Source organism: Gouania willdenowi, chromosome 1 (genome assembly GCF_900634775.1).
Source record: "Gouania willdenowi chromosome 1, fGouWil2.1, whole genome shotgun sequence".
Classification (NCBI taxonomy): Eukaryota; Metazoa; Chordata; class Actinopteri; order Blenniiformes; family Gobiesocidae; genus Gouania; species Gouania willdenowi.
Window position 1 is genome coordinate 14,953,331 of NC_041044.1, and position 13,532 is coordinate 14,966,862.

General features: G+C 38.9%; 1 protein-coding gene across 4 annotated transcripts in view; it reads right to left on the minus strand.

The window, feature by feature from the left end:
• Positions 1 to 1,082: 1,082 nt before the first annotated feature.
• sdk1b (sidekick cell adhesion molecule 1b) overlaps positions 1,083 to 13,532 on the minus strand; it is a 410,315-nt gene continuing 397,865 nt past the window's right edge. For 3 of the 4 annotated variants that reach the window (XM_028444442.1, XM_028444426.1, XM_028444451.1), the window contains 6 exons: positions 11,846 to 11,971; positions 11,238 to 11,402; positions 8,431 to 8,568; positions 3,292 to 3,415; positions 3,084 to 3,213; positions 1,083 to 1,451 (listed from right to left, as the gene is read on the minus strand). In XM_028444442.1, the coding sequence (XP_028300243.1) occupies positions 1,146 to 1,451; positions 3,084 to 3,213; positions 3,292 to 3,415; positions 8,431 to 8,568; positions 11,238 to 11,402; positions 11,846 to 11,971 (989 nt within the window). In that variant the 3' untranslated portion in view covers positions 1,083 to 1,145. The remainder of the gene's footprint in view (positions 1,452 to 3,083; positions 3,214 to 3,291; positions 3,416 to 8,430; positions 8,569 to 11,237; positions 11,403 to 11,845; positions 11,972 to 13,532) is intronic. The other variant, XM_028444434.1, reaches the window with a different exon arrangement.

Sequence of the window (13,532 nt, forward strand, 5' to 3'; positions counted from 1 at the left end):
TGTGGGTCTTAAAGGTATGATCGCACACATCAAAGCAGAAGCCTGGAACATCCCGTGGTCCCCGTTCTGCACTTTCTCCTGCGCTCCTTTTCTTTTTCACATGGATAACACAAAGTGGCCAAATTACATACAACAGTACACAAGTAAAAAGAGCTTCGCTGTACAAACTTCATCCTAAAAATACAAACACACACACACACTCGATGGCACATTTTGTTTAGCAGTGACTTCCCACTGAGGAGCAGGATAATCAAATGAGCTGTTTCACATTCGTGCTTAAAAACACAGACGTCACCTTCAGACTGCAAACAAAAAAGATGAAATAGGTGTGTGCGTGTGGTTCAGTGCAAGCAGTTTGGCTGTGGGATGAGAGGGACTGGCAGTAGACAATGAAGAAAACACAGTTTTCAAATATTCAAACTCAAACATCACAAATAAAATTCTTCAGTCGACACTTTGTGAGGACGCTGTAAGTGCTGACGAACCCACGCTCACTCTCAGTCCTTTTCAAGTTCACAAACTCCAGGTATTGATTGAATTATTTTGTTTTCCTTTGTGAGGAGGCTTTTGAAAGCTGACAGCTCTGTGTCTGTAGATCCACCAGGCTGTCAACAAAAGTCGCCCCTCTTCGCTGCCTATTATAACTCTCCTCAATCTTAAAGTTTGTTTGGAAGATGGAAGGATGGGGGGATCACAATGTCTGTGTATTTGTGCACTTATGTGTAAAACACAGAAATCAGGGGAGAGGGTTTGTGCGTCACGTTCAGGATCCACCAGCTCAACATGGGCGCTCTGTCAGAGAGTCTTTGGAGTTGCTGTGAATATTCTATATCATCTCTGTGTGTGGGAAACATGAACAGTAACAACTGTGTGTGCAAGAACAATGACACAGGAGCAACACACACTTGTCAACGTTGGGGCCTTTGTATACAAGGGAAGAAAAATATGGACAAGCATATGTGAGGATCTTTGGGGCTGTTTGGACAGCAGTCTGTCCCTCGCGTTGTCCACTCAGCGACTCTCCATCCCCCACCGTGGCTTTCCTTCAGTCCAAACACACACCGGTTCCCTCCTTGCCTTCATTTTGTGCACGTGTGTGTGTGTGTGTGTGTGTGTATAACTTTGTGCAGGTTCTGTCTCTACAGTCAAACAAACGACGAGAATCCTGTGACGGGGGTGCGTGACCCTGGTGGGTTGGTGTTGGCGTTAACAGGTGTATGTGCAGGTTGTCCCGTGGGTGTGTATGTGCCACCCGTGCTGTGCTGGGTGACCACGGTCTGGTAGTACGGCTCGGAGTCTGCTGTGGCGCATTCCTCGTAACCGAAGGACCCTCCGATACCTTTGAGGCCTTTGGGCTGTCGCTTCCAGGAGTTGTAGTAGGTGGGGTCACTCATGTAGTGGTTGACGAAGGAATGCTTTGGCTGCTCGTCCTCATAGTCGCTGTCTGTTAACTGGACACACGCAAACAGAAGAGGGAAAAATAAGGCAAGGCAAATTTATTTGTATAGCAGATTTCATACACAAGGCAATTCAATCTGCTTTACATGATTGAAAAGTGCAACAAAAAACATTTAGAACATTAAAATCAGCACTAAAAACTGTAAATCACTGGGTTCAGTGATAGATATACTGTAGTTGTGTGTCGTATGCGTAGCTCAGATAATCAACTTTACAGTTCTGTAGAATTTGTCCTAAAGGAAACATATAAAGGCAAAACAGAAGGGGTCCAAGAACAAAGCCCTGAGGAACCCCACAAGACATTGGTAATCTGTCAGATTCAAAGTTTCCAATGCTTACAAAATAATTTCTCACCATTTAGCTACAACTACATCCTTTTTCAGTTATTAACATTATTTAATACATAAAGCAGTCATCACAGTGTAATACTCAACTGTTAAGGATGTAGGTTTAAGCAGGAGCAGAATCACATTTACTTTCTCTATTAAATGACAGTCTTAGATACTGTAGCTTGGTTGGGTGGGTGCGATCGCTCGTAGTGGGCGCAAGAAAATTTCCCTTATTTTCAAATCCAAAACTTGACAGGTATGCTTGTGAACTGTGGTCAGAGGTGTAATAGCATTGTTTGCAGGTTGTACATGTGCATAAGTGGTAAGTAAGAAGTGTGTTTGGACTTGGGAGCCCAATGTGTGTGCGCACTCTAGTTTTTGGTGAAATTTGATGAGGGCATCATTTATATGGGTATGGAGGTGTAGTCTGTACACATGGGTGGTAGATCAGTGATTATGAGCCTTTATCAGTCCGCGTTTGACAGGCGGAGGTGTAACGCGTTGGTTCGTTTTCAGTGTTGTGGCCAGTTCTTAGTCGGAAGTTTAAGTTCCCGTCAGTTATTCAGCCTTCTTGTTTAACCTGTTGTGTGTGGAGGAGTGTGTGTCTCAGGAGTGATATCAGATGCCCCATGTGAGTGCATCAAGGACGCACATTTAGTGTCATGTTAACTTACGTCTGGATGACTACACGGAAAATTCGGGGCCCAGAATGCATCACACAGTATGTTCAAGGTAATAGGAAGATACAGTATGTGTGTGGGCTCATTCTCTTTGGTTTTGAACACTTCATCATCCATTTGTGGTAAAAGTCTTAAAATAAATGTTTATTTTTTCACAAATCCTGCCCTATGCTCCTTTAATATAGCACTTCATCTAAGGTTAGGGTTATGGTTAAGGTGATAACTCCCATTCAAATGCATTTCTTTGCAAGTCTTACATGAACAAAACACGTCATGCAGCACGAATAAATATTTTGCCCTGCAGCAGGTAAGATATGAAGAAAATGAGCTGCCATGCATGGAAAATTAATCAAAGTCCATTTCATGAGATGGTCAAAAACATTTTGAGACTGGGCTGGAATGGGTGTGAGAAATGGATCAGATGTCTATACATTGGCCTTCCCAGGATGTCAGCTGAGCAAAGACTCCAGAACACCCTGACCATCTTGTTTCATGACAGAGTGCTATAGGGTCTCTACTGTATAGGGACCAGAATAACCTAAAAGCACTGGCTTGATTTACTTGTGTCAGTATTGCAGAGATTTTCTCAGAATGACGGACAGGTAGGAAGTGATACCTCAGATTCAGAGACCTCAGTGGGTTTCTCAGTGAGCGTGGTGCTCTCAGTGAGAACAGCTCCATTGTAGTTGTTGCAGATGTCTTCATCAGAGTAGTGAAGCACTCCTGGACTGGGCCGAGGAGGAGACCTGGTGTAGATACAGAGGTTTAGGTTTAGTATCCCATCCAAGGTTTCACATGCAGATACTGTACATTTTATTTCTCACCTGGTTCCGTTCTTTTTCAAAAAAGTGTTTTTGGTGTTGATAAGTGTCCTGCTGTTGAGCTCCAGAGCTGTGAAACCTCCATTGTCCAGTGTTACCGTCTCCTCAGCAGTGGAGACGTGCTTCCCTGCAGGAGGGAAATAAAACAGATGCACCAGGTTCACATAAATGCTTTCAGAATGAGGCGGGTCAGCCCTCTGGGTTACACTGATTCCCTCAAGCTATTTTGCATGCTGCATTGTTTATGAGCTATTTCCTCCTTATTTATTGTGGATTCATCACACATTTATCTGCATAATTTGGCAGTCAGGCAGTAACAACAGAGCAGCCTAATCATTCATCACGCAGCTATCATAAATACTGAAACACAAAAGGGAGACAATGTCATCTTTGAAATTGGGAGAAAAATGCTTTCATTTAAATCGCAGCTCGGCACCAGGAAAAAACCCAAAAGCCCAATTTGCCGCCACTCAGTGACTCCTGCTCTGTTCTTATTGTTGTTCATGTTTGTGTGTTTATGCTGGCGTACAGACCCCTCCCACCACCACACCACTAAACAGAGGTTGTGCCAAGGTTACTGTGGCATCTTTCGCACACATGCACAAGCACTCGCACACATACACACGCATACACACAAAAGCCTGGAGCGGTCAGGGACAGCAGCTGTTAGCGTATAAAGGCAGATATTAAACAGTTACTAAAACAATCTTGACAGTGGATATGTTAATAACTTGTTTTTTTACAATGATTCATTGGCTCCATAAGTAAAAAAGTGATGTTTAAAAGGCCGTTTTTGCATTGAATCCAATTGTTTGCATGAAAGTGAAAATCAGATTCAGTTTTTGAGATAAAAGTCATTTACAATGACTTAATAATTATCTTATTTTTTTAATGAACATGGAAATGTATTTGGTAATAATTTACAAGTCTATGTTTACCTTATTTACGGTCAAACAGTTTTATGCACTATAGGCTTAATTTCTGATATTTCCAAAATCTGTGTGGATTATTTGTGTAGAACAGTCTGAAGATCAGATCTAACAAGCTTGGTGTAAAATGTGCAAAAATTGTGTGAAGATATAGGTTTGATTTAAAAAAAAAAAAAAAAACAGTGACCATCATTTGCAGTAGGGTTAAATGTACAACATTTTCTTTGGTATTGAGGCCACATTTTGCTGAAAGTTGCAAATCTGTAGCACATATGGTAGATTGACCTTGAGGATTGGCCCTTTTTTTTGTAGCAGAGGCAACCTGGCTGAAAGAAAGAAAGAAAGAAAGAAAGAAAGAAAGAAAGAAAGAAACAACATGTTGCCCCTAATAATCTCAGATTACGTTAAAGAAAGGTCTTAATGACAACAAAGTGAGCTCTTCAATAAATGTGTTTGTGTAATTCTGATTAAAGTCACTGATTGATTAGTGAAGACGCTGTGCACCAGGGGTTAATTACATTTTTCAGTTACAATTATGTTTTCAATTACCCATGTTTAATTTCAATTCAATTACGATTACATTTACCAGCAAATTCTCCAATTACAATTATTTCTTAACCTCAAATAGTCAATTACAATTATGTTTTCAATAACTAAAGTTAAATTAAATTACAATTAATCGCTATTACTGAACCTGAAATAAATAACCTAATAAAAGTAAACTTTCCTCTTGTGTTAGCTTTCTGTTAGCATCTCTTATGATAACGGGTCCTAAATCAGTTGTAAAACACACTAAAAATAATTATCTAATTTCTTTCCTATCTATTGGAATTAGGCTTCCTAATCAATACAAATATAGGTTTTGATATTTTCAAAATGTAAAAATGTGGGAAAGCTTGATATGAAACATTTGAATACAACTACAGATGTGTAGAACTGTACATAGAACTGTGGTTCCCCAGTTTAGCGTCACATTTTAATTGACAATTTTTAAGGAATATTAAAAATTATGATTATGTCATAATGGAAATGAATGATCAATTATGCAATTACAATTATAATTGACCCCAACCCTGCTGTGGACTGACATATATAATTATATCAGAACATAAATGCCTAACGTACTGCTTTCAAACACAGAGAACACGTATACACAGTAAACCAGTGATGGTAACATTGTGTTTTGTTTGTTCTTAAGATATTTTGAGACACATTTTGCACAACATTAATGACACATTTAAATCAAGTTTCCTCAGAAGCCTCAGATATAATGAGAAATAATTCATAACCAGCAGGTCTCGATGGCCTTGAACATTGTTGACAAATATGCTAATTTTATTGCTTCACCCACTTAGAAATCTGTCGATCAATAGAAACATTCATTTCATCCTTCCTTCATATCTCAAAACATTGATTGATATGTCAAAGAGGTTGAGTTTAATATATTCTTTAATCAGATGTTATTTTTATTTGCTGTATACAGAGACTGAAAAAAACCTATTTTATAAAAGCTTCTTCTTTCTGCTTCAGCTTCAGCAAAAAGATAAATTGATCTAATGGATTATATTTAAGGAGATGTTAAATGACGTGAAAAAAAACATTCTGCGGGCTGTGAATACTTTGGGTTTTATTAACTGTGGCTGATGTGATTTCATGTGTCCATGTTTGTCTATGGATTGTTTTTAACTGTAACTCTAAAGCCTTGTTTACATACAAACAAATGCGGCTCTAAAGCAACATTTCTCGTACCAGTTTTATGGGATATATTTTAACTCATAAAACAAATCCCTTTAGGCCACTAAACACTACTCAGTCCCTTCATAAACCGCTAGGGGGCACTCACAGACCACCAGGTGTGCACACATGTCTGGGATTATCATTCACTGCTAAAATAACATCTCACATCTTTGAAACCACAGAAAACATTTACATCAGTGGTTAAAATAGTAAATATATAAAAAGAAAATGTTACAATTGTTGAAAAATAAAATAAATAAAATAAATACATCTTAATTCCTTTTATTCTTTAGGTGCAAAAGTCCAACTGTTAAAACTCCAACGACAGGACTTTTACTTGTGTTGTACTTTATTGTCACTTTAATGGTTTCTCCTTGGGAGTAAATGTAGGTTCACAATGTGCCACATGGACATCGACAGACACTAAAAGTTGTCCTTGGCTCTTAATGAAAGCTTAAGAAACATGTGAGAGGAATAAAAACGATGGCACATCTTGTACGAATAAACATTATCGCTCTTTCTTGGGGAAAATGAACAGTCTTTGTTAATTATCTCTGTGGCGGCGTTAAATCATGGTGTGTTTAGGTGTGTGGTAAATGGACCTGCCTTATGGCGGGCATACACTGTGTGATTTTTTCAATCGTTGCACTCAGCTCCAGCTCAAACTGTGCGACTCAGACGCAGAGCCCCAATGTGCGCAGCTCACGATTCATGTTCTCACACTGTACGGACCAACAATCTGATACGATCTGACTGCTCACACTGTACGCTCAGACATGACACGTCGGGGTCTTGTTTCTGGAAATGCAACGTACAAATTAGAAGAAGAAGAAGAAGAAGAACACTGAAGCGTTGCCATTAAAACTGACGAAGACGAAAAACCCGGAAGTGGAGAGACACTCGCAAATCTCAGCAAAAAGAGCTTTAAAAAAGAAAAGATGGCGACGTGGTCCTACGGTGTTCGCGCATGCGCAGTGTGAGCGTTTACGGTAAGTCGGTCTGTGGCACTGCTTCAACTGTGAGATACCCTCACAAGGAGCGACTGCTGATCGGGAGCTGGTCGTGAGGTGTTACTCGCTTCTCGTGACCCCATGTATACTACACGATGCACGACACACGATCTAGCTGAGACTCGCACGATCCCAAAAATAGTCGCACGAGCAAAAATCGCACAGTGTACACCTGCCTTTACACAACTACACACCTGATCTGTAAAGGAAGACGACATAAAATAAAATAAGATGAAAGAAGGATGGTCTACTATGGCACCACTGCCATTAACGGTTACAAAGCTTACACAAGCACAACTTAACACGTGCTGTTATGTGTTGACCTGATGCTAACGTGGTTCTGCTGGGAGATTGTTGTTGTATGCCTCAGGGTTGTGTTTGTTGTGAAAGCTGCCTCCTACACACCTCAGTCGAGCAGCAACAGCACCGCTGCAGGCAGTTTACCGTACCTTATAAAATGCTCATGGACATCTGAACCAACACAACTTAAAAAAAACCCCACAGTGCTCTGTAATGTTAGAATAAAGGCTGAACATCAACAGTGAAGATATCAAAGTAACATTAATGCATCTGCCAGAAAAAAAATCCCCCCAGTGTCTGTTTTCAATCATAGCTGAAACATTCAGGGGGGACCAGACACAGGGTGGGGGTAGGGCTGCACCATTATTTAGATCAATATTTGAATCGTGATTATTTATCATTTTAGGGAAAACGTCTGCGTTTTCATTTAACTACTTTTTAACAAACAATATGTAAACAGTTTAGAGTTGGATTGTAATGATTCAGTCAACTCCTGATACAATTCTCTCACAATTTATTTTACAAAATGACAATGTAGACAAATGACGACTGAAAAATATATTTTTAAAGAATTCTTTAAAAAAAAAGAACTGTACTATTCTCTTCTATTTTTCATTGTCAAAAGAATCCCTTGATAAACTATGCAAAACAATGCAATTTAATGAAAAATAAATCCTGAATGAAATAAATAAAGAAATAGTACAAATGAAGAAGAAGCCCACACATTTAAATTCTGGCTCTACAATAAACTATGCTAAACTGCATAATAGTTCCTTTTTTTTTTTAAAGTGCAACTGAAAATTTATTTTGTCCCTTAACAATTGGACTTTAAAACAAATCTCATACCAAAGAAATAATATAAATAAACAAACCATGGCTTTCTTTCTCTCTCGTGTTTCTCCCTTTCCTCTCTGTGTCCCTTTTACTTTAGATTTCACATGTTCTTTCTTTCTCACATCAACATTTTCTGGCTTGAGTGTCCGCTGGATTAATTCATTCATAAAAATGAATTAGGTACTTATGTCAATCAACTCATGGGAGCGTGTCGACACGTTCAAAACGAGCGCCCCATCTAAAAAAACCCCCCTAAAATTCCAGTGAAAATGTGATTCATTGTGCAGCCTTAGGTGGGGATGGGGGTGGGAGTGGGGGGTTCCTGTACGCACCTGAGCCGCAGGCTTTGTACTTGTTGTTGTGTCCGTGCAGCAGCAGCGTGAAGACCAGGACCAGAATGAGGATGAGTCCCACCAAGGCGATGACCAGCAGGAACCACCACTCCTCATAGAAGGGTCGGTCTGTCAGTGCTGCACACAGACCAGCATTCACACTCACACTGTGTTTTATACTGATGTCACCACATCTGCTCTTTGTCAGATATCAGCAGTTGTGTGGATCACTGACCCTGATCATGGTTCAATGATCAATCACACTTTAATCAAGCACATTCTTTAGTTACAATTACATTTTGAATTACCCATGTTCAACTACAACTAAATTACGATTACAGTGACCTTAATTTTTTACAAACACAATTGAATTACAATTATTTTTTTTATCCATTTTTACAATTAATCACAATTACTGAGCCTGAAATAAATAACCTAATAAAAGTTAATAACGGGTCCTAAATCAGCTGTAAATTGTAAAATATAGGTTTAATATTTTGAGTGTGGGCATCTGAGCCTTTTCTGTGTCAGTGTACCCCTCAATTTATTTATCTATTTTAAATGGTAAAATGTGGGAAAGCTTGATATTTTAATAATATTTAATAATTAACTACATATTGTGTAGAACTGTACATAGAACTGTAACATGGTTCTCCCGTTTTGCGTTAAATTATAATTGACGTTTTTTTTATAGAATTTTCATGGCAAATACAATTACGAAGTAAATTATCTAAACTCAATTACAATTTCAGTATGATTACGACAGCAACACATTTTTTAAATTTCAATTACAATTATGGTCACGCCATAGTTGTAATTAATGATCAATTACACAATTACAATTAAAATTGACCCCAACCCTGATCCCCATTAATAATGATACAGTAGGTCCAAATATATGGAAATCCCCTTTTTTTTTTTTTGAGAAATAGTGAAGAAATGCAAAATCCAGGTCCAATCCGGAAAAAACTTGGTGGATTAATTGAGGAACCAAACCGACATAAAAATCAGTCAATTATGAACCAAGATATGAATTTTGGGAAATTTCTCCAATGATGATGGATAGGGATTTTTCAAACTGATGCAGAATCAGTAAATTGATGCTGATCTGCCCCAAAATTTAATAAAATCTTCTAGGACAAAAGATCTACTGTATCTTTGCTTAAAATGTTGTCAAAATTTGTTGAAGTAATCCTGAAACAAAAAAAGTCATAAAATGTCAGTGAAAGTGTGCTTCCTTGGGAAAGGAGAACAACGTCATATGTACAGTATATAAGGTTGGTGATGTATGAACTTCATGCTTGGAATAAAATGTGAACATTAAACAATATACTGTAGCTTTGGAAACATAATGATATTGTAATGTGTTTGTGTGAACAGATTCGTCATATAAATACAATGTAAAGATGTTAAAACATAATAATAATAATAATAATAATAATGGTGTTTTTTACAGTTTTTCTCAGTCACTTTGGTGCTTTTCTCACATCAGAATGAAAATTCTCATAACTATTAGTTCAACCTCCACAACATTAAGTCACTTGTGCACATCATAGTAGCAATGTATCCTTCCTCTGAACAAACGTGTATCAGTCGCTTTCATACAATTATCTGCTGTTTTATAACATTATCATTTGCTTATGACATGTCAGTCAAAATGAACTATACTTATGGATGCTGAATAGTCATTCCCAATAAAACTAATCGTCTTCATTTCATATGTGGCCAGACAGACAGCAACGTCTGGATGTGCCAGAATGATTTACCTATGTTCAGTTACAATATGTACTGTTACAGTATATTGTTCATATTTGTGCACAGCTCTATCAAAAGGGTGTTTCTTGTGTTTGTTCTAAATAAGTGACTATAGTGTATTTTTCTTTTGCACAATGCTGTAGAACTGCAAAGAGCATATACAGTAAAAATGTCACTTACTACCCTAACTACAGCAGTGTGTTTCTTTACTGTAGTTTTCAAATGGCTGTATAAGTAGTGTATAGTGCTGTCTTGAACATTTTCAGGTAATTTAAATTGCAATAACACATTATCAGTAGGATGAAACTAACCTGTCTCACGACGGTCTAATCCCAGCTCACGTTCCCTATTAGTGGGTGAACAATCCAACGCTTGGTGAATTCTGCTTCACAATGATAGGAAGAGCCGACACCGAAGGATCAAAAAGCTACGTCGCTATGAACGCTTAGCCGCCACAAGCCAGTTATCCCTGTGGTAACTTTTCTGACACCTCCTGTTTAAAACCCAAAAGTCAGAAGGATCGTGAGGCCCCGCTTTCACGGTCTGAGTTCTGACATTTTTGTTTTCATTGGAAAACACAGAGAATAAACTGTCATAATAAAACATGACAAAGCCATTTGACTACCTTGTTCATAAACCATGGTGTCAAGACTTGTCATTTTGATGACACTGGCAGTTTCATTGACATGAATGCTTGATTTTGAGGAATGGATTATCCATTTTGAACAAGTGACGTGCCTTTGCAGGTTATCCACCAGGTTTTGCAGTTTGCACTAATTGTTTTAAGAAATGCACTGACTGCTGTGCAAATGTTAATGGTAATAAAAGTGAGAAAAGCACCAAAGCGACTGAGAAAACCATGCTGATGTTCCAGTTGCAGTTGCCTCGTGCTGCCTTTAGATGGCAGGCTCAGCAAACAATCCCACCCCCACACCCTGAATCCAGCAGCTGTCCATCAGACCCCTGTCAGAGAAGGTGACTGCATTCATTACAATCACCTCCTGCAGTGTGTGTGTGTGTGTGTGTGTGTGTGTTTGTGTGTGTGTGCTCACCAGCCAGCGCAGCAGAGGGTGTGCTCGGCTGGCCGTAACCGTAGCGATTGACCGCGATGACCCTGAACTCGTAGCTGATCCCTGACCTGAGACGCTCCAGTGGCACTGAGACAGACCTGCTGCTGGGCGGGAGGAGTCGGATGAAGGAATCCCACACGCCCTCATCTGCAGACGGAGATCCAGGCACGTTTGATTGGCAGGTGGATGAGACACCAGATAATTAGCAGCAAACCAGGAAATTTGTGTTAGAAAGCAGCACAAGATTACTAAAGATTTCTGATTCTGTAAGAAGTATATAATTAAAGTTAAAATTAAACCAGATTCCTAAAACAATACTCCACCACCACTCCTTTAATGCATTACACCTCTGGTAGTCTTTATTAGAAAATGAAGCCTGACTTGATTGGCACAGCAGGTCCTAATGAAGCCAAAGCAATCTCTGCTTTTTTTCCTGCAGGTATTAGTGCTTAAGCTCTCTCTTGATTAATGAAGGAAATTATTACTCATGATGAAAAAGAGCACAATGACTGAGAGAAAGAAGGTCTGTGTGTGTGTGTATGTGTGTGTGTGTGTGTGTGTGTGTGTGCTAAGCTTCTTTTGGAGCTCACCTGAAGGACGAGCTTCAATAACGTATCCGGTCGCAGGGGCTGCACCCAGATCTCCCTCTGACCAGTGGATGGTGAGGGCAGCCGACGTCTTAGAGATGGACGTCTCCATCGGGGAACCAGGGGAGCCTGTAGCATCATCACAGGGAAGCAAGCACACTTTAACTGTGGAGCAGCTTTAGTGCTAAGAAACCAAATGATTTATGAATCCGCAAGATGAAGAACAATGCACTACAGCAATGATTCCCAAACTTTCCACAGTCCCGTACCCAGGGGGGGGTTCAAAAGAAAAAATAGAATTACATATATAGACCGTCTGGAGTATCACGCCAAACTGATTAGTAACATAATTAATAAAGTTTACATTCATTTAATGTTGTAAATTCATAATAAAATTAGGCCGGTGGCCTAATTTTTTGCTGCAGTACCATACATGAACTGCTGGGCACAGTGTTGCTTCACCATTTACATTGTGAAGAAGAATTGTGCAACAGAAGAAGACAATAGTCGACTCGAGCGACTTCCTAAAAGAACAAATTAATTCATATGTATTTTATACAGTCACTGTGTTTTATGGCATTTAAAATAATTGTATTGTATGTACATTATATAGAGAATTGTATTTTTTCAAATGAATTTGGGAAAAATGTAATGAAAACTTTTGACCACTGGGGGGGCAATGCCCCCACCCACCTTCCGTAAACTCTGCCTAGGCCGTAACCCTTTAGACATTTAACCCCCTACTCCTGCACACTTAAAAAAACATAATAATGTAATGTCATATACAATACATTGTATCCCTACAGTGAATCTTGTCCCTGAATTTTACCTATCCTGTAGAAGATTAATACATAATAAAAAAAAAAGGATAATAATCTGTAAGCAGAATTATGACTTGATGTATTTAATTTTTTAGCCTTCTGGTATTTTCAGTGGTAAACAATGTCTTTTATTTTGGAAAACACCATTTGATTGAACGTATAGCAGTAGCACTTACATACATACACTCATCACCCTGAAACTGTGAAATACAACTCCCAACCACTTCAGTGAGAAGGCTGAGGTTGAGAGGATGAACACCAATCTGCAATGTTTGAGAGAGTCTGAGACTTAAATCTTTCTCCAGGCAAACACTCGTTCTGTATTTTGTTTTCATGTTTGTCAAAGCTGAAAATCCACTTTCACACAAGTACATGGTGGCGAAGAGCATCGAAGACTTTACAGCATGTTTCACCACTAGGGGGCAGTCTCACAGAGGCCAATGTGTCATTTGTGGCAATGCATGGAGGCTCCTGACTGCTGCTCTATTTATATTTGAGTTTACAATGTTGTCACACAATTTTTCTCGTACCCCCATTACAATATGCATACCCCTGGGAGGTGTGTCAAACTCATGGTCCGGGGCCAAATACGGCCCTTTAGAGCGTCAAATTCGGCCCACTCTAAAAAGTAAAAAAAAAGCTTGACAAAAAAAACATGAAATTCAGTTGTAGATATCTCAGCCCCTCAAAATACAAAAAATAAATTAAAATCCACAATATTTGCAGAGCTCAGTTTTCCAGTTCTTAAATGACGTAACGGCAGTAATTTTTAATCTCAAACTGGTGAAAGAACTCTCAATTTTTCCAAAATCTGGCAAATCTTTCTCAAAATATTCCACAAAATTCTCAATATCAGGGAAATGTAAGTG